The 27,918-nt window shown below is 48.3% G+C and overlaps 1 protein-coding gene across 1 annotated transcript in view; it reads left to right on the forward strand.

Annotated features, from left to right (window-relative positions):
• The window catches only part of LOC135045887 (UBX domain-containing protein 6-like), a 133,771-nt gene that overhangs the window by 23,150 nt on the left and 82,703 nt on the right, over positions 1-27,918 (forward strand). Inside the window, exon 2 of the mRNA XM_063955336.1 lies at positions 11,054-11,273. Coding sequence (XP_063811406.1) covers positions 11,054-11,273 — 220 coding nt within the window. The remainder of the gene's footprint in view (positions 1-11,053; positions 11,274-27,918) is intronic.

Raw genomic sequence — 27,918 nt, forward strand, 5'->3', positions numbered from 1 at the left:
ATTTTTGCCACAAGCTACCCCACAGCAAAAGAAAGCACCGTATTATCAAGTACAGTCCTTTCGGCCCCAAAAACACAAGAGGGCTCGAGGCGCGTCCTTTCTGTCGAGAGGCAAAGGTAGAGGGAAAAAGCTGCAGCATACAGCCAGTTCCCAAGAGCAAAAGTCCTCCCCCGCGTCCGGTAAGTCCACAGCATGACGCTGGGGCTTCACAGGCGGACCCGGGTACGGTGGGGGCCCGTCTCAGAAATTTCAGCACACAGTGGGCTCTCTCACAGGTGGATCCCTGAACCCTTCAAGTAGTATCTCAGGGGTACAGGCTGGAATTCGAGACGTCCCGTCCCCCCCGCCGTTTTCTAAAATCTGCCTTACCAGCAACTCCCTCTGCCAGGGAGGCAGTGTTGGTGGCTATCCAAAAACTGTATTCACAGCAAGTGATTGTCAAGGTACCCCTCCTTCAGCAAGGAAAGGGTTACTATTCTACAATGTTTGTGGTACCGAAACCGGACGGTTCGGTGAGACCCATCTTAAATTTAAAAGCCTTGAACACTTATATCAAAAGGTTCAAGTTCAAGATGGAATCGCTCAGGGCGGTTATTGCGAGCCTGGACGAGGGGGATTACATGGTCTCCCTGGACATCAAGGATGCGTACCTACATGTCCCCATTTACCCCCCTCACCAGGAGTACCTCAGATTTGTGGTACAGGACTGTCACTATCAGTTCCAGACGCTGCCGTTTGGGTTATCCACGGCAGCGAGGGTCTTTACCAAGGTAATGGCCGAAATGATGATACTCCTTCGCAAGAAGGGAGTTTTAATTATCCCGTACTTGGACGATCTCCTGATAAAGGCGAGGTCCAAAGAACAGTTGGTAGTGGGGGTAGCACTTTCTCGGGAAGTGCTACAACAGCACGGCTGGATTCTCAATATTCCAAAGTCACAGCTGGTCCCGACGACACGTCTTCTGTTCCTGGGAATGATTCTGGACACAGACCAGAAAAAAGTGTTTCTTCCAGTGGAAAAAGCCGAGGAGTTGTCATCTCTAGTCAGAGACCTCCTAAAACCGGGACAGGTGTCGGTACATCAATGCACACGAGTCCTGGGAAAAAATGGTAGCTTCGTACGAAGCAATTCCATTCGGAAGGTTCCACGCAAGGACTTTCCAGTGGGACCTGTTGGACAAATGGTCCGGGTCCCATCTCCAGATGCAACAGCGGATAACCCTGTCGGCAAGGACCAGGGTGTCGCTGCTGTGGTGGCTGCAGAGGGCTCATCTACTAGAGGGCCGCAGATTCGGAATACAGGACTGGGTCCTGGTGACCACGGATGCCAGCCTTCGGGGCTGGGGTGCAGTCACACAGGGAAGAAATTTCCAAGGACTGTGGTCAGATCAGGAGATTTCGCTTCACATAAATATTCTGGAGCTAAGGGCCATCTACAATGCCCTAAGCCAAGCAAGGCCCCTGCTTCAGAACCAGTCGGTACTGATCCAATCAGACAACATCACGGCGGTCGCCCATGTAAACAGACAGGGCGGCACAAGAAGCAGGAGGGCAATGGCAGAAGCCACAAGGATTCTCCGATGGGCGGAAAATCATGTGTTAGCACTGACAGCAGTGTTCATTCCGGGAGTGGACAACTGGGAAGCAGACTTCCTCAGCAGGCACGACCTCCACCCGGGAGAATGGGGACTTCATCCAGAAGTCTTCCAAATGCTGGTAAACCGGTGGGAAAGACCACAGGTGGACATGATGGCGTCCCGCCTCAACAAAAAGCTAAAAAGATATTGCGCCAGGTCAAGGGACCCTCAGGCGATCGCTGTGGACGCTCTAGTAACACCGTGGGTGTACCAGTCGGTTTATGTGTTTCCTCCTCTGCCTCTCATTCCCAAGGTACTGAGAATAATACGAAGGCGAGGAGTGAAAACTATACTCGTGGTTCCGGATTGGCCAAGAAGAGCTTGGTACCCGGAACTTCAAGAGATGCTTTCAGAGGACCCTTGGCCTCTGCCGCTCAGACAGGACCTGCTGCAGCAGGGGCCCTGTCTGTTCCAAGACTTACCGCGGCTGCGTTTGACGGCATGGCGGTTGAACACCGGATCCTGAAGGAAAAGGGTATTCCGGAGGAAGTCATTCCTACCCTGATCAAAGCCAGGAAGGATGTCACCGCAAACCATTATCACCGCATTTGGCGAAAATATGTTGCTTGGTGTGAGGCCAGGAAGGCCCCAACAGAGGAATTTCAACTGGGTCGATTCCTGCATTTCCTGCAAACAGGGGTGACGTTGGGCCTCAAATTGGGGTCCATTAAGGTCCAGATTTCGGCCCTGTCGATTTTCTTCCAGAAAGAACTGGCTTCCCTGCCTGAAGTTCAGACTTTTTTGTCAAGGGAGTTCTGCATATTCAGCCTCCTTTTGTGCCCCCAGTGGCACCTTGGGATCTCAATGTGGTTTTGGAGTTCCTGAAATCACATTGGTTTGAACCACTTAAGACTGTGGATTTGAAATATCTCACGTGGAAAGTGGTCATACTGTTGGCCCTGGCTTCGGCCAGGCGTGTGTCAGAATTGGCGGCTTTGTCCTATAAAAGCCCTTATCTGATTTTCCATATGGATAGGGCAGAATTGAGGACTCGTCCTCCGTTTCTCCCGAAGGTGGTATCAGTGTTTCACTTGAACCAGCCTATTGTGGTGCCTGCGGCTACTGGGAACTTGGAGGATTCCAAGTTACTGGACGTAGTCAGGGCCCTGAAAATGTATGTTTCCAGGATGGCTGGAGTCAGGAAAACTGACTCGCTGTTTATCCTGTATGCACCCAACAAACTGGGTGCTCCTGCTTCTAAGCAGACTATTGCGCGCTGGATTTGTAGCACTATTCAGCTGGCGCATTCTGCGGTAGGACTACCGCAGCCTAAATCTGTAAAAGCCCATTCCACAAGGAAGGTGGGCTCATCTTGGGCGGCTGCCCGAGGGGTCTCGGCTTTACAACTTTGCCGAGCTGCTACTTGGTCAGGGGCAAACACGTTTGCAAAATTCTACAAATTTGATACCCTGGCTGAGGAGGACCTGGAGTTCTCTCATTCGGTGTTGCAGAGTCGTCCGCACTCTCCCGCCCGTTTGGGAGCTTTGGTATAATCCCCATGGTCCTTACGGAGTTCCCAGCATCCACTAGGACGTCAGAGAAAATAAGAATTTACTCACCGGTAATTCTATTTCTCGTAGTCCGTAGTGGATGCTGGGCGCCCATCCCAAGTGCGGATTGTCTGCAATACTTGTAAATAGTTATTGTTACACAAATCGGGTTATTATTGCGAGCCATCTGTTCAGAGGCTCCTTTTGTTATCATACTGTTAACCGGGGTTCCTATCACGAGTTATACGGTGTGATTGGTGTGGCTGGTATGAGTCTTACCCGGGATTCAGAATCCTTCCTTATTGTGTCAGCTCTTCCGGGCACAGTGTCCTAACTGAGGCTTGGAGGAGGGTCATAGGGGGAGGAGCCAGTGCACACCAGATAGTCCTAATTCTTTCTTTAGATGTGCCCAGTCTCCTGCGGAGCCGTCTATTCCCCATGGTCCAAACGGAGTTCCCAGCATCCACTACGGACTACGAGAAACAGAATTACCGGTGAGTAAATTCTTATTTTTAGACAGTGCCCTGTCGCTGTTAACAAAAAAGGTGATTCTCCCTGCGCCTGGGATGGCTTCACTAAAGGAGCCGGCAGACCGCAAGTTAGAGACTACGTTGAAATCTATTTATTTGGCCAATGGAACACTACTCACGCCTACCATTGCCTGTGCGTGGGGGACTAGTGCTATTGAAAAGTGATTAGAAAACTTGTCATCAGACATAGACATAATAGATAGAGACAAGATACTGTTAACGTTAGGTCATATCAAAGACGCTGCTGCGTACATGCCAGAAGCCATGAAATTGAGCCGCTACCATGGCAATCTCAGCACGGAGGGCGTTGTAGATTCGCCAATGGAATGCTGACGCAGATTCCAAAAGGAATATGGAGGCTCTCCCGTATAAAGGTGAGGCCTTGTTTGGAGATGGGCTGGATGCCTTAGTTTCTGCGGCTACCGCAGGTAAGTCGACATTCTTGCGTAAATGCTCCTGCGCTGGCGAAAAAGACACATCACTCTCAGATGCAGTCTTTTCGTCCCAATATATACAAAAAGGGTAAAGGTTCCCCTTTCTTTGCGGGTAAAGGAAGGGGAAAAGGAAAAAGTCCACAGTATCTCCAGGTTCACAGGAGCAGAAATCAGCTACTGCCAAATCTTCAGCATGACGCTGGGGCTCCCTTGCGGGAGTCCGCTCAGGTGGGGGCACGGCTGAAACTCTTCAGTCAGTTCTGGTTTCAATCTAGCCTGGACCCGTGGGTCTTACAAATAGTGTCCCAAGGGTACAAACTGGAGTTTCAACACATTCCCCCATGCCGATTTTTCAAATCGACCTTACCAGCTTCTATCTCAGACAGGGAAGTGGTAGCAGCAGCAATAAAAAAATTGTGTCAGGACCAAGTCATTGTCCTTGTTCCCTTGTTACAACAAGGAGAAGGGTTTTAATCAAGCCTATTCGTAGTTCCAAAGCCGGACGGCCCGGTCAGACCAAGTCTAAGCCTGAAAACTCTGAATCTCTACCTGCAACGGTTCAAGTTCAAGATGGAATCTCTGAGGGCAGTGATTTCCAGTCTGGAGGAAGGGAACTTCATGGTGTCAGTGGACATAAAAGATGCCTACTTACATGTTCCTATCTATCCTGCACATCAAGCTTTATCTGAGATTCGCAGTGCAGGATTGTCATTACCAATTTCAGACGTTGCCGTTCGGACTCTCCACGGCACCGAGGGTGTTCACTAAGGTGATGGCGGAGATATGATGGTCCTCCTTCGACAGGAAGGACTCAATATAATTCCTTACCTGGACGTTCTCCTGATAAAAGCGAGGTCCAGGGAAAGGTTGGTGCAGAACATTGCACTCTCCCTAACAGTACTTCAGCAACACAGTTGGATCATAAATTTTCCAAAATCACAGTTGGAACCAACGACAAGATTGTTTTTTCTGGGGATGATACTGGACACAGAACTACAGAGGGTATTTCTTCCAGGAGAGAAGGCTCTGGAAATCCAGAGAATGGTCAAACAAATTGTGAAACCAACAAGAGTGTCGATTCATCAATGCATTCGGTTGTTGGGAAAGATGGTAGCGGCCTACGAGTCCATGCAGTTTGGCCGATTCCATGCCAGAGTATTCCAGTGGGACCTGTTGGACAAGTGTTCCGGATCCCATCTACACATACATCAGAGGACAATCCTGTCATCCAAAGCCAGAATTTCGCTCCTGTGGTGGCTACACAGTTCTCACCTCCTAGAGGGACGCAGGTTCGGGATTCAGGACTGGGTCCTCCTAGTAACCACGGATGCAAGTCTCCGAGGCTGGGGAGCAGTCACACAGGGAGAAAGCTTCCAAGGAAGATGGTCAAGTCAAGAAACTTGTCTTCACATAAACATTCTGGAGTTGAGAGCCATTTACAACGGCCTTCACAAGCGGTGCATCTTCTTCAAGATCAACCAGTACAGATCCAGTTGGACAATGTAACAGCAGTCGCGTACATAAACCGTCAGGGCGGAACGAAAAGCAGAGCGGCGATGGCAGAGGTGACAAAGATCCTCCTCTGGGCAGAAAGACATGCAAGAGCTCTGTCGGCAATTTTCATTCCGGGAGTGGACAACTGGGAAGCAGACTTCCTCAGCAGACACTAGCTCCATCCAGGAGAATGGGGCCTCCACCAAGAAGTCTTCGCAGAGGTGACAGGACTTTGGGTAGTTCCTCAATTAGACATGATGGCATCTCGTCTCAACAAAAAGCTTCAGAGATATTGTTCCAGGTCGAGAGACACTCAAGCAATAGCAGTGGATGCACTAGTGACCCAGTGGGTGTTTCGGTCAGTGTATGTCTTCCCTCCACTTCCACTCATACCGAAAGTTCTCAAGATCGTAAGAAGAACTGGGGTTCGAGCGATCCTCATTGTCCCAGACTGGCCAAGGAGGTCTTGGTATCCAGATCTTCAGGAGTTGCTCATAGAAGATCCTCGGCCTCTTCCTCTTCACGAGGACCAGCTGCAGCAGGGGCCGTGCGTGTATCAAGACTTTACAGCGACTATGTTTGACGGCATGGCTGTTGAGCGCCGGATCCTAGCCCGAAAGGGTATTCCCAAAGAAGTCATTCCCACTCTTATTCAGGCCAGGAAAGGAGTAACGTCTAAACATTACCACCGTATTTGGAGAAAATATGTGTCTTGGTGTGAAACTAAGAAGGCTCCAACGGAAGAGTTTCAGTTAGGACGTTTTCTCCAGGCGGGTGTGGATGTGGGCCTACGATTGGGTTCAGTCAAGGTCCAGATTTCGGCCTTGTGCGTTTTCTTTCAGAAACAATTGGCCTCCCTTCCAGAAGTTCAGACGTTCGTGAAAGGGGTTCTGCACATCCAACCTCCATTTGTGCCTCCTGTGGCACCATGGGATCTTAACGTGGTGTTGAAGTCCCTTCAATCGGATTGGTTTGAACCTCTCCAGGAGATAGTTAAAGTTTCTCACTTGGAAAGTGGTCAGACACCCGCCTTGGCATCCGCAAGGCGGGTGTCTGAGTTAGGGGCCTTGTCTCACAAGAGCCCTTACTTGATCTTTCATGAATATAGAGCTGAGTTAAGAACTCGTCAGCAATTTCTTCCAAAGGTGGTTTCTTCTTTTCATATAAACCAACCTACTGTGGTGCCAGTGGCTACTGACACCTTCGCTACTTCATAGTCACTGGATATGGTCAGAGCTTTGAGAATTTATGTCGCAAGAACAGCTCGGATACGGAAAACAGAGGTTTGGGTGTCCTGCTTCTAAGCAGACCATTGCGCGCTGGATCAGAGGTACGATTCAGCATGCTCATTCCACGGCAGGATTACCGATACCGAATTTGGTGCATGCCCATTCTACTAGAAAGGTGGGCTCGTCCTGAGCGGCTGCCCGGGGGGTCTCGGCATTACAACTTTGCCGAGCAGCTACTTGGTCAGGGACAAACATGTTTGCTAAGTTTTACAAGTTTGACACCTTGGCCGATGAGGACCTAAAAGTTTGATCAATCGGTGCTGCAGGGTCATCCGCACTCTCCCACCTGTACTGGAGCGTTGGTATAACCCAATGGTACTGAAGTGGACCCCAGCATCCTCTAGGACGTATGAGAAAATCCTTTTCTCCTAGTCCGTAGAGGATGCTGGGCACTCAGCCCAGTGCGTACTTTACCTGCAGTTATTAGTTGTTAAAAATGTTTTCAGCACGTTTGCTGTAATGTTCATGCTCGTTGGCATGTGTTTTGTTGAATGCCATGTTGTGAGGCATGGTTGAAGTGTGAGCTGGTATGAATCTCACCATTAACTTAAAAGTAAATCCTTTTCTCGTAATGTCCGTCTCCCTGGGCACAGTTCCTATACTGAGGTCTGGAGGAGGGGCATAGAGGGAGGAGCCAGTTCACACTCTAGAAAAGTCTTAAAGTGCCCATGTCTCCTGCGGAACCGTCTATACCCCATGGTACTGAAGTGGACCCCAGCATCCTCTACGGACTAGGAGAAAAGGACTTACTTGTAGGTATTAAAATCCTGTTTTTACTCTTTACTTTGAGGAGGTTCCATGGAAGCAAGTAGCAGAAGAGGAAACTATTCTTTAGGAACTTCTCTATTGGGAGTCAAAATGGTCTAAATTATTAACATACAGTACCTGATGCAGAACTAAATGCAAATCAGTTAAACAGCTAGCAGAGTTTGATGCATTGTTGTGTGCCCTATCCATGTGCTTGGTTTACTACTTGTCATCAGTACAGACTTGCACCAGCTTATGCTTGGTACAGATGATACCATTAAGGGTATTTTTGTTGCGAATGGAACTCTGCATAGTCTGCAGTGCAGTTGAAATGTGAGAACAACCTGTTATACCTCCCAGTAGGAATACATTTGAAATGCTTATTACTCTGTCGGCCATATTTCAGTAAATGCATAGTGCAAAAACTTTCACCTCTGTATCTGGCCCACAGTGTTTGAAAGCAAGACAGAAGTATAACAAGTGTACAGATTCCTCCCTTATCCCTCCCTACATACCCAACAACTTACAGCCCAAACACAACAGAACCTTGTTTTGGGACTGTAAACGCAAGCAACTAACCTTGGGAGCATACACAGTAATGGCCACCAGTGGTCTAGTGCAGATGTAGTCCCCTTCATGTTAGTCCCCTGCTGTGATGCTTTTACATATGTGTATGTATTGTGGCAGTGATGAACTGCACACAGATGCAAATAGTCGCACCCACAATTGCTCAGTGTGTTTCCTATGGATAGTGATTGTGTCTATAAGCATGTGTCCGCCAGCGAGCACACTAATTGCTGCAACAGAATGGTACCCGTAACTAGTCACTGGTGCGATGAGAGGCTACATATGTAAGAATAAATAAATGCATGTGAACTAAGCTAAGCTACACATATCTTCACATATTTTCTCTTCCTTCGCTTTTCCTTCCTTCTGACCCCGGTTCATCATTGCTGTGTGGCCATATCATGCAGCCCACCAAGAGCCTTTGCCATATGGTGGACAATAGATAGCACTATCCTTGTGTATTAATGACTAGTTCCCTATAGATTGTAAGCTGGCGAGCAGGGCCTTCCTACCTCTGTCTGTTTGTTATTACCCAATTTATTTTTATCAACGTTGTTTCCAATTGTAAATCGCAACATAATTTACTGCACTGTATAAGAAACTGTTAATAAATAAGCTAATGCTGCATTCAGATCGCAAATGCCGGATCCTACCCGGTAAGAGAAACGTGTACTTACCGGGTGGGATCCGACATTTGCGCTCCGTTGCTGGCTTTCCAACCCAGCAATATACCGGGTCGGTTGCCATAGCAGCGGAGGGCGCAGCAGCGGCGGGGGTGGAGGCGGCGCCTCTGCCTATGCTGTGAATGGGAGCCGTGTCGCATCGGAACGGCTCCCATTCACACTCAGGCGACCCGCTAATTCTGAAAAGGACCTTTCACATCGCACACTGACCCGTTTCGACACGGCAATATGCCGTGTCGATACCGGGTTTTTAGTGCGATGTGAAAGGGGTATAAGGTGACTAAAGCTGGGTACACATTGTGCAGATAGGATCCTCCGAATGATTATCAGATCATTGTGCACCCTGTACATACTGAGGTATTTTAGCTTGGTGTGTGCTTTCTTCAAAGTATTGGGTAGTCAGGCATTGTAATTTCAAAGCAGGACTTAAAACCCTCTCCCTCCCGATTCAACCATTGCTGGAGCGATTGAAGCCATTTTTTGGCTTACACTCCTGCATATCAACCCGATAATTGTGTAGGTATGTACCCAGCTTATCAGTTTAAGATTGTGTTCCTTATCCATTAGCTTATACTTGCAAAATGTATGTGGCTATGCTAGCCTCATGATAGTAAAGGGTAAATGTACTACCCATTCTGATTGTACAGATCTGTCACATGCTTGCCACTGTTATACCCCGTTCACATTGCCAGTCACACCCGGGAATTGGATGGGTGTGGTTCATCAAATCGACAGTATCTAGGTCGACCACTATAGGTCGACAGGGTTTCTAGGTCGACAGATCAAAAGGATGACAGGTCAAAAGGTCGACATGAGGGTTTTTTGGGTGTCGTTTTCTTCGTAGAGTGACTGGGAACCCCAATTAGTGCACCGTGTCCTCTCGCATGGCTCGCTTCGCTCACCATGCTTCGGGCATGGTGCCTCGCTTCGCTCGGCACAGATTACCATTCCAATCGTAGTCCACGTGGATCGTTAAGTATGAAAAAGTTCAAAAAAAGAAGAAAAAATTTGAAAAACTCATGTCAACCTTTTGACCTGTCGACCTAGCACATATCGACCTAGAAACCCTGTCAACCTTCCATCCCTGTCGACCTAGTGACTGGTGACCTATAGTGGTCGACCTAAACATTGTCGACCTATACAGTGTCGATCTCCAGACCGGATCCCGAATTGGATACGGGTCCTTCCCGGGTGTGACACAGCATTGGACCTGTGCATTGTGAATGGGCAATATGCTGGGTCAGCTTGCCATCCGGGGCCAGAGGCGGCGTCGAGGGCGGGAACATCATCTCCAGCACGGCCTCTCCCTATGTGGTGAACGGGTACTGGTTCGCATCGACCCGGGTAACCCGTTCACACTGCGCATGACCCGGGAATAACCCTTCTTTATTCCCAGGTTGAATTATTCCCAGGCTACCCGGGAATTCAGCAGTGGCCAGTTCACACTGCACAGCAACCTGTGTCGACCCGGCAAAATACCGGGACTATGGGGGTAATTCCAAGTTGATCGCAGCAGGAATTCTGTTAGCAACTGGGCAAAACCATGTGCACTGCAGGGGAGGCAGATATAAAACGTGCAGAGAGAGTTAGATTTGGGTGTGGTGTGTTCAATCTGCAATCTAATTTGCAGTGTAAAGATAAAGCAGCCAGTATTTACCCTGCACAGAAATAAAATAACCCACCCAAATCTAACTCTCTCTGCAAATGTTATATCTGCCTCACCTGCAGTGCACATGGTTTTGCCCAACTGCTAAAAAATGTCCTGCTGCGATCAACTTGGAATTACCCCCTATACCGGGTTTTTTGTGCAGTGTGATTGGGGTATTAGTTCTGTCATATTGTCCTTGTATAATTGTAGATGCTTTTGTCACTCCTACCACTGCTCTCTTCTGAGAAAGTAGTGTGACTGGAGTTTCGCTGGTGACTTATTTTTGCTCTTCATTCAGTAGCCCTGGTCTTATATGGCATTTGCGACTTTGTCTATCACCTATAAGTACAGTTGCGGGTCAGAGAAAGCTAGTTCGTTGTATATCTTGTCACATGCTGGGCAGGCCGTGCTTTCCAAGCTTGTAAAAGTTTTAGATATGTATTTGTGAGTGTTAGTAGTTTTTTTTAATGTAAGAACAATGTGGCATTAATCTGTAAATCTAACCACCTGTGTATGCTTCACTTACTCTCTTAGAAGTGGAAGATGAGTTCTACGTATTGAGCAGTGAAGCAGCTGCGAGTTTGGATGACCTGCAACGCTGTCAGGATTGTTTGTTAAGTGGAGAACCTATAAGGGCCACTCTTGATAGGCAACCACGGATCTTTGCACCCTCACTGCAGGCTTCAGTATTTGACCTGCCTGATGACTTCTATAACTTGACAGCAGAAGAGATCAAACGGGAACAGCAACTAAGGTAACGGCCTTCTGTATGTAAAATAAGAAAACGTTGATGAATTATAGAAACAATGTTCTGTGCTGCTATAATTTTATATGCGTACCACCTCACCCCAAAAGACAAATGTTACTTAAAACAGTGTAAATATTGGTACTCTTACGTGCTCTTATTTCAGTACGTGTCAAAAAAATGCATACTGACATTTTGAAAACGAAAACATCAATACAGAAAAAAAAATTTTTACACTGTACTGTAGTGATGGATCCACAGGGTCTCCCATAGGCATTAAGTGGTGCTTGTTGGGGAAACAGGCATGCCCACCCAAAGCTACCAGTTTTTTTTTTTAACCACTTAACTGGCACGGTTGCATGAGATGCGACTTCGCCAAATGGGATTTACTGACACATGTCCCCTTCTCTGTTCCCCAATATTTCAAAGATGAAATCAGCTGTACATGTGCAGAACTTTATTTTATATTGCTGATCTTCCCCTTGGCTGCGATATAGCGGTCAGTGATTGCTGACATCGCATAGCCATTTTGCACCCCAGAATGCAGTGCGATCTGCATTATTGAGTGCATGCACAAATATGAAAGTGTATGTGCAATGTGCAGTTGCAGCATATGGACTGATGCATAGTCCCCTCTTCCACCGTTCCACATTTTCTCTACCATCCTTAGGGGATGCTGGAGTAGAATACGATAGGGTATAGATGGGGTGATCAGGCGAGCTGGCACTTTAAAAATTATTTAATGTGTGTAACTGGCTCCTCCCCCTCTATACCCCTCCCCAGACCAGTTTTAGAAATGTGCCCGGGCAGGGCCGGATTTGGGGGGGGGGCGAAGGGGGCGACCCCCCCCCCCCCTAACACAGTCATAGTCACACCCGTTTTTGAGCTGAAGAGAACTCTCCAGGAAGAGCCTGAGGCAGAACGCTGTGCTGCAGCCTATACCACAACAGCACAGAGGAGCCAGGAGAGCAAGGGTTACAGAGCAATATGCCCCTCACTTGCAGGTGTGTGGGTACTAGGGCTAATAAATACAATTACCCCACAGCACGCACAGTCACATGTACATAGAATAATCAGAAAGCACTATCTCAGTCTCACTCAAAAAGTTCAGTTTTTCAGGAATTGAGAGGAGGAGAAGATAGGATTGCAGATGGGAGGAGTTGGGACTGGAGAGGGGAGGAGTCCAGATTAAACAGTAAACCACCCCCCCTAAAAGAAATGTCTAGATCCGTCCCTGTGCCCGGGAGAGCCGGTTACTTCCTCTGTAGCTCCAGAGATATCTTTATTTTTTTACTTTCATTTATAACTCTTCAACAGTCTGACAGTTTGCCCTTGCAAGGCTGCTACGTGGGAGCTGCCGGGGGAACTCTCTCCCACCCTGCGGGGTCTGCTGCCCGAGTTCTCGGCTGCAAGGAACATCAATCCCTGGGTGTCTCGCATCCAGCAGTTCACTGCTGAGATGGAGCCCCTCACAGCCTGCCGCCACCGGCAGCATGACTGAAGACTGAGTTTGTGGAGTATAGCCCTGGTCCCCGTTGGTGGGGTTTCCCGGGTCAAATTGGCGGCTACTGTATATAGTGCAGGTGCAAACAGGCTGTATAGCCTAGAGAAAAAACAGGCTGGATCATAGCTGGGAGCGCCACTAACAGCGGAGGGTTTTCTTGCAATGCATGTCCCCGCAGTGTTTGGCAAGGCGCACTTAGGACCAGTCGCGGGTGTCTAAACGGGCGGCTGGTACGGGAGCCGCATGTAAGCAGACACCTTAGGTGAGCTCTTCAGTACCTTATAACATGCTGCATGGCTGATGGTGCGGGGCGCCGTTCGCCCCCGCGCTGGGGCTGACACCTGCTAGTCTGCATTCAAGGGAGCTGCCCCCTGTTGAAAGTTCACTCTCCAGATGCCCGCACCTCTTGTACTGGGAGCGTCTGTGCTCCAGGGATTCCGCTTACATGTGGATCATATACGGGCTTGCGCATGGCGCCATTTGCTCCCACGCTGCGGGAAGCAGGGAGGGGGGGGGCGCGTTGGGCAGGATCCGTGCTTTGGATCAGCGGTGCAGTATCGCTGTATTAAACATACTGGCACCGCTTAGTGTTTAAAGTTTAAAAAGTGGCGCCATAGCAGAGGGTCTCCCATCTGGCGCCATAGCAGAGGGGCTCCCAATCATCAAATAATGGCTGGGCTTCCACCATCGAAACTTTCGATGCGTTGGTAACTAACCATCAAATCAAAAGTATTCGATGGAAAAAACTATTCATATGATATGCGCATGTGCAAAGAAACCATTTGCGCATGCGCAATACCAATTCTGCGAGGCTGGCAGGGGGTGGGATTGATGGCATTGCTCGGAATAGTAGCTAATGCTGTTATATTGAATCGCACAGTTCTCCTGCAGCGCGGCCGGAGAGGGGGTGGATTTGGACAGAGCGTCTGTCAGCAGTGGGAGGAGTCTGAGGTGGAGCAGCTCGCTGCAGGATGTCACAAGAGTGAGTGCCAATTCACTCACTCACCGTTGCCAGAGTCGGGCTTGACCACAACAGCACACACATACATGTGTGACATGTTGGGAGTAGTTGAAGTCAGGAGGTCAGTGTCTTCAGATCCTTATTCCCAGCACAGGGTGCTTACTAGTTGGCTAACTTTTCACAACAATGATAGCCTCATGAGCTGTGTAGCTAGCTAGCTGGCTGCTGTTACAGGAGTGAGGGATGCACTCTGATTGGTTCTCACTACCTCAGAGAGCCAATCATAGCTTGATTTGTGCCCTGTTGCCTAGCTGCAACCTAGAGAGTGGAGGGATCAGAGCAGGTATGTCTGAGGCAGACAGAGGGTAACAGAGACAGCCTCCAACGAACTCAAGATGCTCCTGATGCAGACACACAGCAGCCAGGAAGGACCCAGGGACAGTGCAGCTCTCAGGAATTAAAGAAACATTAAACCATCGGAACACCATCAAATCATTACCATTCAATGATGACAAACATCGGAATGCCACCATCGAATGGTAAAAACACTAACATTGAAAGAAAAACATAGATGGTTAGCAAACATCGACCATCGATGTCCAACCCTACGCTGCAGGCACAGCTAGCAGCAGCAGTTAGCCGGAGTGCAGGCCACGTGTCCCCGCTACCATGAGAGCACCCAATCCCCTGCGCTTGAGCTTATGTCTGTCACACGCCAGAGGCGGCGTTTGCCGCGCTTACCCCTGCGTGCCTGCTGGTCTGTGTTGCGGCCTTCGGTGGGCCACGGGCTCCGGCGTCTGGCTGGCGCGGCTCCCGGCGGTTCTCCAGGGCAGGGGCGCCGCCATGACACCCGGCATCACGTGGTCGGGGGGCAGGTGACGTCATCAGACTGTTCCGCCTATCCAGCGGTGGCGGGAGATTCAAAGTCAGACGCCAGACAGAGCCTCGGTGCCTGAGTATCGTCTTTCCCCTGAAGTGGATGCCAGCGCTCTTGTTCCCGGCGAGAATCTCTGAAGCTGTACTCCAGTGTCTCCGGCATTTCCAGGTGCCAGTTCGCTGCATAGGTTCCAGCGTTCCTAGTGGCTGGTGTGCCTCTCTGCGGTCCAGTCACCAGTGCTCCTAGGAATCAGCGTGGGCTGTGGGCCCTAATCACCGTTCTCAAGTTCTGTAAATCATCAGCGTCTTAAACCACTGCACTTAAGTTCTTCAAATCATCAGCGTCTCAGTCACCGTTCTCAAGTTCTACGAATCATCAGCGTTTTAAACCACTGCACTTAAGTTCTTCAAATCACCAGCGTCTAAATCTCCGTTCTCAAGTTCTTTAAGTCATCTGTGTCTTTAACCACCGTTTACAAGTTCTTCAAATCATCAGTGTCTTTTAAAACATCGCTCACAATTTCTTCAGTCACCAGTATCTTTAACATTGCTCACAAACCCTTCAATGGGCCTGGACATTCCCTCATAAGTTCCCTTTATGCTATGTGACTTTGAGTTGTTCTTTTCCTGCAATAAAGCTCTTCAATATTTCACCAAACCTTACTGTCCGAGTCCTGTATTAGGAAATCCTATATCAGGTCACCCCTGTTCCGGCCCAGTTGTGGTTCCTTTTCCCAACCATCGGAAGAATCCCCGAGTTCACAACACCCTCAATCTAGGTCAGTGACGATATCTATACCTAGAGCACAAGCGAATAGAGACTTCAGCATACCTCCCAACATTAGGTTTCCTTAAGGAGGGACTCCCCGCGCACCGCCAAACGGGGGTGTGGTCTATTGGGAAAGGGGCGTGGCCTTGTGTGGGTGACGCTATCGCGGGCCACACCTCCAATTTTCATCACAATGGGGGCATGGCCAGCGCTCTGTGAGCCGCTGGCCACGCCCCCAGTCCCTCTGCCTCCCGGGAATAGACACTGCGCATGTCAAGGAATATGTGCGGCTATAACAACATAATGATGAATACAAATAAGTTAAATCTCTTTTATATATATATATATATATGAAAATCCAGGTTTAATCAATAAATAGCTATGAGGGATATGGCTCCAACATATTTCCACTGGTAAATGTAACTTCATGCACATGATGACCAATGGAAATGGAGGGAGGGGTATATAAACCTGTCAGAAATGGCAATCAGGTTGATGCCCTGATGAAGAAGCCTCTGTGAAACGTGCGTTGCCATTTTTCAGAGACTGCTGCAAGCTGTGATTTAACTGCTGCTATTTTAATGAAAAAATAAAGTCATTTATCTAATGCTCCTTTATAATTAACTGATCCTTGCCAGACAGCCAGGGCAGTGAGAGTGCTCGGTTAACATCTACCCGGCACTCAGCAGCGGGATCAGGAGCGGGTGCAGGGACGTGCAGGCTGAGAGAATCAGTCGGCTGCACGCGGCGGGTATCCGGAGCCGCTGCACGCGGCTCAAGTTATAAACAGTAATAATCACTGTACAAGCGCCAGTTTGGCTATAGATAGATGTATGTATAACATACATACTGTACTACATTAGTATTAATGTGTTGTTGCTGAAAACTGATTATATAGCCAGGTGCAGTGAATGTAGCCTAGCACCCGGGTTAAAGAGATAGAGAGCACTGCTGGCATTTGGAATTAACATAATACATACACACTCCTATTTACATACTGTTGCTGCAAAAGATGAATCTGTATATGTGGTGAGCACAGTATACTATGTGGTGTCACTAGCGGCTTGCAGGACACAGGCAAGGCCAATCAAATTTATTAATAAACCACACAGATATATTGATTAAATGAGAGCAACAGTGTAATTATATTATATGAGAAACAAGTGAGTGTTTATTCCATCCAGTGTGTTTATCTAATGTCATTTATTTAATGCTCCTCTATAATTAACTGATCCTTGTCAGACTGAGTGACGTCCAGGGCAGTGAGAGTGCTCAGTTAACATCTATCCAGCACTCGGCGGCGGGATCAGGAGCGGGTGCAGGGACGTGCAGACTAAAGGCCCGTACACACTGGTCGATATATCGGCCGTTCTCTTGAACGGCCGATATATCGCGGGACCGTCGGCCAGTGTGTACCGTTCACAGATGTATCGCGTCGGCCGCGCAGCACAGCCGACGGCCAATATATCTAACGATATATTGGCGCGTCGCTGTGTGTGTACGGGGCGGTCGTCCGACCGCCCGTACACATGCTGCGGCGGCCGGCGGTGATTGACAGGTGAACTGGGCGGGCGGGCGCCTGCCCAGTTCATGATGTCAGTCCCCCGACGGATCGGGCAGTGTGTATGCACAGCACACTGCCCGATCCTTACATAGATATATCTGCAGATCAATTGATCTGCAGATATATCTATTAGTGTGTACCCACCCTAAGAGAATCAGTCGGCCACACGCGGCGGGCACCTGGAGCCGCTACAAGTTATAAACAGTAATAATCACTGCACAAGCGCCAGTTTGGCTACAGACATATGTATGACATACACATTGTATTGCATTAGTAGTAATGTGTTGCTGCCAAAAACTAAATACATAGCCAGGCGCAGTGTATGTAGCCTAGCACCCGGGCTAAAGAGATTGAGAACACTGATGGTATTTGGAATCAACATAATACATACACACTCTAATTCAGTGATTTTCAACCTTTTTTTACTCGCGGCACACTGAACAATAATTAAAAATTGCCAAGGAACACCATCAGTTCCCCACAGAAAAAAAACAAAACACACACATTGGCCCTCACAGTAAAAAAAAATCCACACATGCATTGGCTTACACAGAAAAAAACAATCACATAGCTCCCCACATAAATCATGTTGCTCACACATAAATCAATCACATTTATCCCCACATAAATCCTATTGCTCCCCACATGAATTATTCACATTGTTCACCCCATAAATTCTTATTCTCCCCACATAAATCCTATTGAAATCCTGTTGTTCCCCACAGGAGAAATAAAATAAATTTTAGCCCCTACCGGTAAGATGTGTATGCAGGCGGGTGGGCTGGCTGGGTGGTGAGATGCGGCGGCCGTGACCTATGATATCACACCGCCGTGTTTTCAAGGCATAGGTCACGGCCGGAGCACAACTGATCTTCTAAGAAGAGCCCGGGCCAACAGTTCACTCTGAAGGTGCAGGAATCTGCTTTGGCTCCGCGGCACACCTTGCAACTGGTTGCGGCACACTAGTGTGCCACGGCACACTGGTTGAAAAAGCCTGCTCTAATTTATCAACTGTTGCCACAAATATATTAATAAACCACACAGACATATTGGTTAAATGAGAGCAACAGTGTAACTATATTTTATGTGAAACAAGTGAGTGTTTATTCCATCTAGTGTGTTACAGGTTGAGTATCCCTTATCCAAAATGCTTGGGACCAGAGGAATTTTGGATATCGGATTTTTCCGTATTTTGGAATAATTGCATACCATAATGAGATATTATGGTGATGGGACCTAAATCTAAGCACAGAATGCATTTATGTTACATATTCACCTTATACACACACAGCCAGAAGGTAATTTTAGCCAATATTTTTTATAACTTTGTGCATTAAACAAAGTTTGTGTACATTGAGCCATCAGAAAACAAAGGTTTCACTATCTCACTCAAAAAAGTCCGTATTTCGGAATATTCCGTATTTCGGAATATTTGGATATGGGATACTCAACCTGTAATAAGGGCTACAGATAAGACATATATTTCTACAAACAAGAAAGCTTTATTTAAATATAATACAGTTATAATTTATTTCCAACAATAGATATTTGGTATAAACAGATAGTATGAATTACTGGTGATTGCTAAACAGAAATATAAAAAATCAGCAGGATCACATAAATGAAGCATTCTAATAGCAGCAGGGGCTATTAAGCCTTTATTTGAAAAGAAATCTTCATCACAGCAGCAGCAGTCTCTGTGGAAAATAATTAATTTTAATTTCACAATTTCTAATTCTACTTTCACCTATCTTTTTTTATATTTCATATGGCTGAATTTTTTTTTAATGAAAACCAATAAAAGTTATATTTTAATTTATAGTTATTAGAATCTCTGTGCACCTGAAAAAACGGCTTCTTTCTCTGTGTGTTTGTATTGTAGTTTCCCAGGCCAGGAGATAAGATGTGTATATCACACTACAAATTTGTCATAAGGGAAAGAGAACAACCACTGTTAAAAAATCCTCACTGGTGCGGGAATATTCTTTGCTCTATACATGTCTATGAAGTTGTGACGTAGTCTCAGATTAGGGTTTTATAAAACTCTATAATTCCTATGGCAACCAGTTCACTAAGGTGTACTCTAGTCTGTACTGTTATAATGACCGTCATTTCCTACAGATTCCTACAATAGTGGCATCTAACAGAGTGCCTATTTGACTACGGTCAAGTTATTTTTCTCCGCCCAGCTGAATCCAGTTACAAGGAACAGGGAAGTATTGAGGCTCAGCAGAACTTGTATGAAGTTAATTCAAGGTATGTTCCATCCTTTCTCTAGCATCCATAAGGGATATTGGGGACACATTAGTACGATGGTTATAGACGACGGGGTCCAAAGGAGCCGATGCATTTTAAATTTCTTCCACTGGGTGTGCTGCTCCTCCCCTCTATGCCCCCTCCCACAGGCAGTTTAGAAAAAAGTGCCCTCAGGAGTGGATGCACATCACTGCTAGCTCCAGAGTTTTTCTTCAGTTTATTTTAAAGTTTTGTTTATTTCGGTATGCTGTTTGGGCAACAGCATACCTGCGCCGTGGGAGTTAGGGGAGGGTACAGCCACCGGCCTCCTGAGGTGCAGAGCCGCATTGTTCAGCGAGACACTGCTCCTTTGCTGTCGCAACCGCAGCACGCCGCACACTCCTAACATAGCCTGAAGGTGATCGTCGGTGGTGAGTACACACCTGTGGCCCCGCTAGCGGGGTCCCCCGGTTCTTGGTGCAGCAGCAGCGCTGGGGAGGCATACGGGTCCCTCCTGGGGGGATCCGCTATAGCCCCTGCGTGAGACTGGCAACCGATGGCTGTACCTAGCATTCATGTATAGCTACAGCAGGTTTAGGAGACAGGGCCAGTAAAAGTCGGCGCTACATCAGAGCGGGCTCAGCGGCATTTTGACTCCTTCCTCTGCATAAGCAGCAGCAGCAGCCTTACACAGCTCCTCCAGACTGTCACATGCTGTATCACTGGTACAGGGTGTTTAGTTAGGGGGAGAGCCGCTATTTGTGCACAGATTAATTCCTTTGAGGGATTTACATTTCTCACTGTTAGATTAAAATGCTGACAACCTCACTGGGGCTCTGCAGCGTGGTGTGTGCTGGGTCTTCTCTTATTTGAGTCTCCTCTCACATCATTATGGCAGGCTTGCATTGTTATCAGTCTGGTGTTGTATGTGTACTGTGTGTTTTCATAATGGTAAAACGTAAGTTATGCAGTGTGTGTCATACCAGATTTCTCTTGCGTCTATTGGGGTCCACATTAGTACCATGGAGTATAGATGGGTCCACTAGGAACCTTAGGCACTTTAAGAAATCAGTAGTGTGCACTGGCTCCTCCTTCTATGGCCCTCCTACCAGACTCCATTTAGAAAAGCTTGGAAAGCTCCTTAAGAGTTTTCTGCATTTATTTTCTTTTCTCTATCGTCCTAGTGGATGCTGGGGTTCCTGAAAGGACCAAGGGGGATAGCGGCTCCGCAGGAGACAGGGCACAAAAAGTAAAGCTTTAGGATCAGGTGGTGTGCACTGGCTCCTCCCCCTATGACCCTCCTCCAAGCCTCAGTTAGATTTTTGTGCCCGGCCGAGAAGGGTGCAATCTAGGTGGCTCTCCTAAAGAGCTGCTTAGAAAAGTTTAGCTTAGGTTTTTTATTTTACAGTGAGTCCTGCTGGCAACAGGATCACTGCAACGAGGGATTTAGGGGAGAAGAAGTGAACTCACCTGCGTGCAGGATGGATTGGCTTCTTTGGCTACTGGACATTAGCTCCAGAGGGACGATCACAGGTACAGCCTGGATGGTCACCGGAGCCTCGCCGCCGGCCCCCTTGCAGATGCTGAAACAAGAAGAAGGTCCAGAATCGGCGGCATGAAGACTCCTCAGTCTTCTTAAGGTAGCGCACAGCACTGCAGCTGTGCGCCATTTCCTCTCAGCACACTTCACACGGCAGTCACTGAGGGTGCAGGGCGCTGGAAGGGGGGCGCCCTGGGAGGCAATGAAAACCTATTTTTGGCTAAAAATACCTCACATATAGCCTCCGGGGGCTATATGGAGATATTTAACCCCTGCCAGAATCCGTTAAGAGCGGGAGACGAGGCCGCCGAAAAAGGGGCGGGGCCTATCTCCTCAGCACACAGCGCCATTTTCCCTCACAGAAAGGCTGGAGGGAAGGCTCCCAGGCTCTCCCCTGCACTGCACTACAGAAACAGGGTTAAAACAGAGAGGGGGGGCACTAATTTGGCGTTAGAAATATATAAAAAAAAAAAAAAAAAAAGATGCTATAAGGGAAAACACTTATATAAGGTTGTCCCTATATAATTATAGCGTTTTTGGTGTGTGCTGGCAAACTCTCCCTCTGTCTCTCCAAAGGGCTAGTAGGTCCTGTCCTCTATCAGAGCATTCCCTGTGTGTGTGCTGTGTGTCGGTACGTGTGTGTCGACATGTATGAGGACGATGTTGGTGAGGAGGCGGAGCAATTGCCTGTAATGGTGATGTCACTCTCTAGGGAGTCGACACCGGAATGGATGGCTTATTTAGGGAATTACGTGATAATGTCAACACGCGGCAAGGTCGGTTGACGACATGAGACGGCCGACAAACAATTAGTACCGGTCCAGACGTCTCAAAAACACCGTCAGGGGTTTTAAAACGCCCGTTTACTTTAGTCGGTCGACACAGACAGGGACACTGAATCCAGTGTCGACGGTGAATAAACAAACGTATTCCTTATTAGGGCCACACGTTAAGGGCAATGAAGGAGGTGTTACATATTTCTGATACTACAAGTACCACAAAAGAGGGTATTATGTGGGATGTGAAAAAACTACCGTAGTTTTTCCTGAATCAGATAAATTAAATGAAGTGTGTGATGATGCGTGGGTTCCCCCCGATAGAAAATATGGGCGGTATACCCTTTCCCGCCAGAAGTTAGGGCGCGTTGGGAAACACCCCTTAGGGTGGATAAGGCGCTCACACGCTTATCAGAACAAGTGGCGGTACCGTCTATAGATAGGGCCGTCCTCAAGGAGCCAGCTGACAGGAGGCTGGAAAATATCATAAAAAGTATATACACACATACTGGTGTTATACTGCGACCAGCGATCGCCTCAGCCTGGATGTGCAGAGCTGGGGTGGCTTGGTCGGATTCCCTGACTAAAAATATTGATACCCTTGACAGGGACAGTATTTTATTGACTATAGAGCATTTAAAGGATGCATTTCTATATATGCGAGATGCACAGAGGGATATTTGCACTCTGGCATCAAGAGTAAGTGCGATGTCCATATCTGCCAGAAGATGTTTATGGACACGACAGTGGTCAGGTGATGCAGATTCCAAACGGCACAAAGGTGTATTGCCGTATAAAGGAAGAGGAGTTATTTGGGGTCGGTCCATCGGACCTGGTGGCCACGGCAACTGCTGGAAAATCCACCGTTTTTTACCCTAAGTCACATCTCTGCAGAAAAAGACACCGTCTTTTCAGCCTCAGTCCTTTCGTCCCTATAAGAGTCATATCTGCCCAGGGATAGAGGAAAGGGAAGAAGACTGCAGCAGGCAGCCCATTCCCAGGAACAGAAGCGTTCCACCGCTTCTGACAAGCTCTCAGCATGACGCTGAGACCGTACAGGACACCTGGATCCTACAAGTAGTATCCCAGGGGTACAGATTGGAATGTCGAGACGTTTCCCCTGCGCAGGCTCCTGAAGTCTGCTTTACCAAGGTCTCCCTCCGACAAGGAGGCAGTATGGGAAACAATTCACGAGCTGTATTCCCAGCAGGTGATAATTAAATTACCCCTCCTACAACAAGAAAAGGGGTATTATTCCACACTATATTGTGGTACTGAAGCCAGAAGGCTAGGTGAGACCTATTCTAAATCTAAAAAAATTTGAACACTTACAAAGGTTCAAATCAAGATGGAGTCACTCAGAGCAGTGATAACGAACCGGGAAGAAGGGGACTATATGGTGTCCCGAGACATCAGGGATGCTTACCTCCATGTCCCAAATTTGCCCTTATCACTAAGGGTACCTCAGGTTCGTGGTACAGAACTGTCACTATCAGTTTCAGACGCTGCCGTTTGGATTGTCCACGGCACCCCGGGTCTTTACCATGGTAATGGCCGAAATGATGGTTCTTCTTCGAAGAAAAGGCGTCTTAATTATCCCTTACTTGGACGATCTCTTGATAAGGGCAAAGTCCAGGGAACAGTTGTAGGTCGGAGTAGCACTATCTCGGATACTGTTACAACAGCAGGGGTGGATTCTAAATATTCCAAAATCGCAGCTGATCCCGACAACAAGTCTCCTGTGCTTAGGGATGATTCTGGACACAGTCCAGAAAAAGGTGTTTCTCCCGGAAGAGAAAGCCAGGGAGTTATCCGAGCTAGTCAGGAACCTCCTAAAATCAGTGCATCATTGCACAAGGGCCATGGTAAAAAAAATGGTGACTTCCTTCGAAGCAATTCCAGTCGGCAGATTTCATGCAAGAACTTTTCAGTGGGATCTGCTGGACAAATGGTCCGGATCGCATCTTCAGATGCATCAGCGGATAACCCTATATCCAAGGACAAGGGTGTCTCTCCTGTGGTGGTTACAGAGTGCTCATCTTCTAGAGGGCCGCAGATTCGGCATTCAGTTTTGGATGTTGGTGATCACGGAGGCCAGCCCGAGAGGCTGGGGAGCAGTCACACAAGGAAAAAATTTCCAGGGAGTGTGATCAAGTCTGGAGACTTTTCTCCACATAAATATAGCTAAGGGTAAATTTATAATGCTCTAAGCTTAGCAAGACCTCTGCTTCAAGGTCAGCCGGTATTGATCCAGTGGGATAAAACATCACGGCAGTCGCCCACGTAAATAGACAGGGCGGCACAAGAAGCAGGAGGGCAGTGGCAAAAACTGCAAGGACTTTTCGCTGGGCGCAAAATCATGTGATAGCACTGTCAGCAGTGTTTCATTCCGGGAATGGAAACTGGGAAGCAGACTTCCTCAGTAGGCACGACCTCCACCCGGCAGAGTGGGAACTTCATGGGGAAGTTTTCCACATGATTGTAAACCGTTGGGAATTACCAAAGGTGGACATGATGGCGTCCCGTCTGAACAAAAAACGGGACAGGTATTGCGCCAGGTTAAGAGACCCTCAGGCAATAGCTGTGGACGTTCTGGTAACACCGTGGGTGTACCAGTCGGTGTATGTGTTCCATCCTCTGCTTTTCATACCTAAGGTACTGAGAATTATAAGACGTAGAGGAGTAAGAACTATACTCATGGCTCCGGATTGGCCAAGAAGGACTTGGTACCCGGAACTTCAAGAGATGCTCACAGAGGACTTATGGCCTCTGCCGCTAAGAAGGGACTTGTTTCAGCAAGTACCATGTCTGTTCCAAGACTTACCACAGCTGCGTTTGACGGCATGGCGGTGGAACGCCGGATCCTAAGGGAAAAGGCATTCAGGAAGAGGTCATTCCTACCCTGGTCAAAGCCAGAAAGGAGGTGACCGCACAACATTATCACCACATGTGGCGAAAATATGTTGCGTGGTGTGAGGCCAGGAAGGCCCCACGAAGAAATTTCAACTCGGTCGATTCCTGCATTTCCTGCAAACAGGAGTGTCTATGGGCCTCAAATTGGGGTCCATTAAGGTTCAAATTTCGGCCCTGTCGATTTTTCTTCCAGAAAGAATTGGCTTCAGTTCCTGAAGTCCAGAAGTTTGTCAAGGGAGTATTGCATATACAACCCCCTTTTGTGCCTCCAGTGGCACTGTGGGATCTCAACGTAGTTCTGGGATTCCTCAAAACACATTGGTTTAAAACCAGTCAAATCTGTGGATTTGAAGCATCTCACATGAAAAGTGAACATGCTCTTGGACCTGGCCTGTACCAGGCGAGTGTCAAATTGGGGGTTTTTTTCTCAAAAAAGCCCATATCTGTTTGTCCATTCGGACAGGGCAGAGCTGCGGACTCGTCCCCAGTTCTCTCCCTAAGGTGGTGTCAGTGTTTCACCTGAACCAGCTTATTGTGGTGTCTTGCGCCTACTAGGGACTTGGAGGACTCCAAGTTGCTAGATGTGGTCAGGGCCCTGAAAATATAGGTTCCAGGACGGCTGGAGTCAGGAAAACTGACTTGCTGTTATTCTGTATGCACCCAACAAACTGGGTGCTCTTGCTTCTAAGCAGACTTTTGCTAGTTGGATGTGTAATACAATTCAGCTTGCACATTCTGTGGCAGGCCTGCCACAGCCAAAATATGTAAATGCCCATTCCACAAGGAAGGTGGGCTCATCTTGGGCGGCTGCCCGAGGGGTCTCGGCTTTACAACTTTGCCGAGCGGCTATTTAGTCAGGGGCAAACACGTTTGTAAAATCCTACAAATTTGATAACCTGGCTAAGGAGGACCTGGAGTTCTCTCATTCGGTGCTGCAGAGTCATCCGCACTCTCCCGCCCGTTTGGGAGCTTTGGTATAATCCCCATGGTCCTTTCAGGAACCCCAGCATCCACTAGGACGATAGAGAAAATAAGAATTTACTTACCGATAATTCTATTTCTCGGAGTCCGTAGTGGATGCTGGGCGCCCATCCCAAGTGCGGATTATCTGCAATACTTGTACATAGTTACAAAAATCGGGTTATTATTGTTGTGAGCCATCTTTCAGAGGCTCCGCTGTTATCATACTGTTAACTGGGTTCAGATCACAGGTTGTACAGTGTGATTGGTGTGGCTGGTATGAGTCTTACCCGGGATTCATAAATCCTTCCTTATTATGTACGCTCGTCCGGGCACAGTATCCTAACTGAGGCTTGGAGGAGGGTCATAGGGGGAGGAGCCAGTGCACACCACCTGATCCTAAAGCTTTACTTTTTGTGCCCTGTCTCCTGCGGAGCCGCTATCCCCCTTGGTCCTTTCAGGAACCCCAGCATCCACTACGGACTCCGAGAAATAGAATTATCGGTAAGTAAATTCTTATTTTTTATTATTTTCCGGCAGCTCTGGCTGGCACCATACTGCCTGCTTCGTGGGACTTGGGTGGGATCGGCACAACCTCCCGCTGACAGGACACTGAGCTCCTGAGCGTCCTATTCGTAAGCCCCATCGCGGCGAGTGTATAGACCTGCAGCACACCGCCACCCCTAATAGAGCCAGAAGACTTAAGAGTGGTGAGTAGGTGGCCGGCGTCCCGGTTAGTGGGTCGCCGGCTGTAATGGCAGCATGAGGGTAGAGCGCTGCATGCACGCTGCGCTCCGGCTTCAGGAACACTGCAGTGACCGCTGTGAGGGGCGGCTTTAGCCATGCTTATTACCCACGACTGGCACTGTTTACAGGGGTTCTAACCCACTGTAACCCTTTTAATTCAAGTTACCTCAGCCAGTATAAAAGCGGGAAGGCCGCCCGCCATTAAGATGGCGGGGCCTTTACTATGAGCAGATCCAGGGGCTCACCAGCGCCATTTCCTTTCTGCAAGCTTACACAGGCAGCCTGACTGGATGGTGCAGCTCCTCCACGTGGACTCCAAAGCACTTCAGTGGAACCAGGGGGTCATAGCAAATGGGAGCAATAATTTGGTATACTAAACCCTATTAAGGGTTTTTAGTTGGCGACCCAGCTAGGTCTATGCCTTAGCTATAGCGGCGCTGTGTGGTTGGCTCCATTTCTCTGTCTCTCCCTAGAAGGGCTCTGTGTTGGTTAACTGTGCTTTTATCCTATTCCTCACAATGTGGGGGTGTGCTCTTTTGCATTATCATGTCAAAGGATTGTGTATCATGCACAGCAGAGTGCTTTACTCAATCGGGGGTATCCTTACAGTGTACTCAGGAGAGTACACATTCTCAGGCTAGTGGATCTGAGCCAGTATGGTTAGATTCATTAAAAGGGATGATTTCGGACTTCCGGTGGGCGGACCCTGCGACGGCTGCGTTTAAACAGAGCTCTCCATCTCCTGCTATTTGCACCGCATTTAGCGAGGTCAGCACTGTGCCCCGGGACCATATATCGTACCGGTGACCAACAGAGATAGGGGTGGGAAAGGGCCCGGAATCCGAGCGCCAACTGTGGCGTCTATTACCCGCGGCCGCCATCTTGGAAGTGGCCGGGCACCCTCTCCCTACTTTCCCCACCTTGGAAACCGTCCAGGAGGAATGATACCGGAGGCCCCGCTCAGCTCGTCGCAGCTCCCTTCTTCGGGACGCCAGTGTAAGTAGTGACAGGTGTTGCCTGGAGACGGATCGTGTGCCCGCCCACTGCAGCCTCGCCGCTCACGGACTCGGAGGAGACGCTGTTTGGAGAGTCCAGGCGGCAACGGGTTAGTACATTGTGTCAGCTCCCCGCTGCCTCCTGTGAATGTTACCCAGCTGCCTTACATCCTCCACCGCAAACCCGCTGACTGAGGGCTCTCAGCAACGGAATCCGCCTCCATCCCTCACACTGATGTATTGACTAATTGCAGCCAAAGTGCTGGCTGCGGTCCATCGGCTCCCAGCACTACTACCAACACTCTTTGCACCTGGCTCTCCACCTCAACACCTGACAGGCAGGGCTCAGCAATACCTAACTGTAATCAGGCAGTCAGTCGGTTTCAACACGTATCGACACCTCTAAGCACTTGCACTTAATAACATGGGAGTCTGACCACATAACATCATCCTGCTGAATTGTCACCACAGTGCTTTTGTATCATCGCTTGTCTCCTGACACTACAAGACCCCTGCAAGGGTAGAAAGGGACTGTGTTGCTTGATCACTCTGAGTGGTCCCTTTCTTTGACACCAACCTGACCCAGTATTAGGGTTCCTGACCCATAACTGTCAAACTCTTCATTGCTGACCATTCTCTGTGGGCTATACTGCATGCTGGCAAAGCCCGGGAGTATTTTACAGTGAGCCACTACACTGCATACAGTTGTTCTACATTTATAATTCAGTTAAAACACTACTCCCTGCTGTGCAGGATATCTGACGTTACCCTACTTCTTTATTGTGACGCACCACTCTTACTTGCATGGATAAAT

Source organism: Pseudophryne corroboree, chromosome 1 (genome assembly GCF_028390025.1).
Source record: "Pseudophryne corroboree isolate aPseCor3 chromosome 1, aPseCor3.hap2, whole genome shotgun sequence".
NCBI lineage: Eukaryota > Metazoa > Chordata > Amphibia > Anura > Myobatrachidae > Pseudophryne > Pseudophryne corroboree.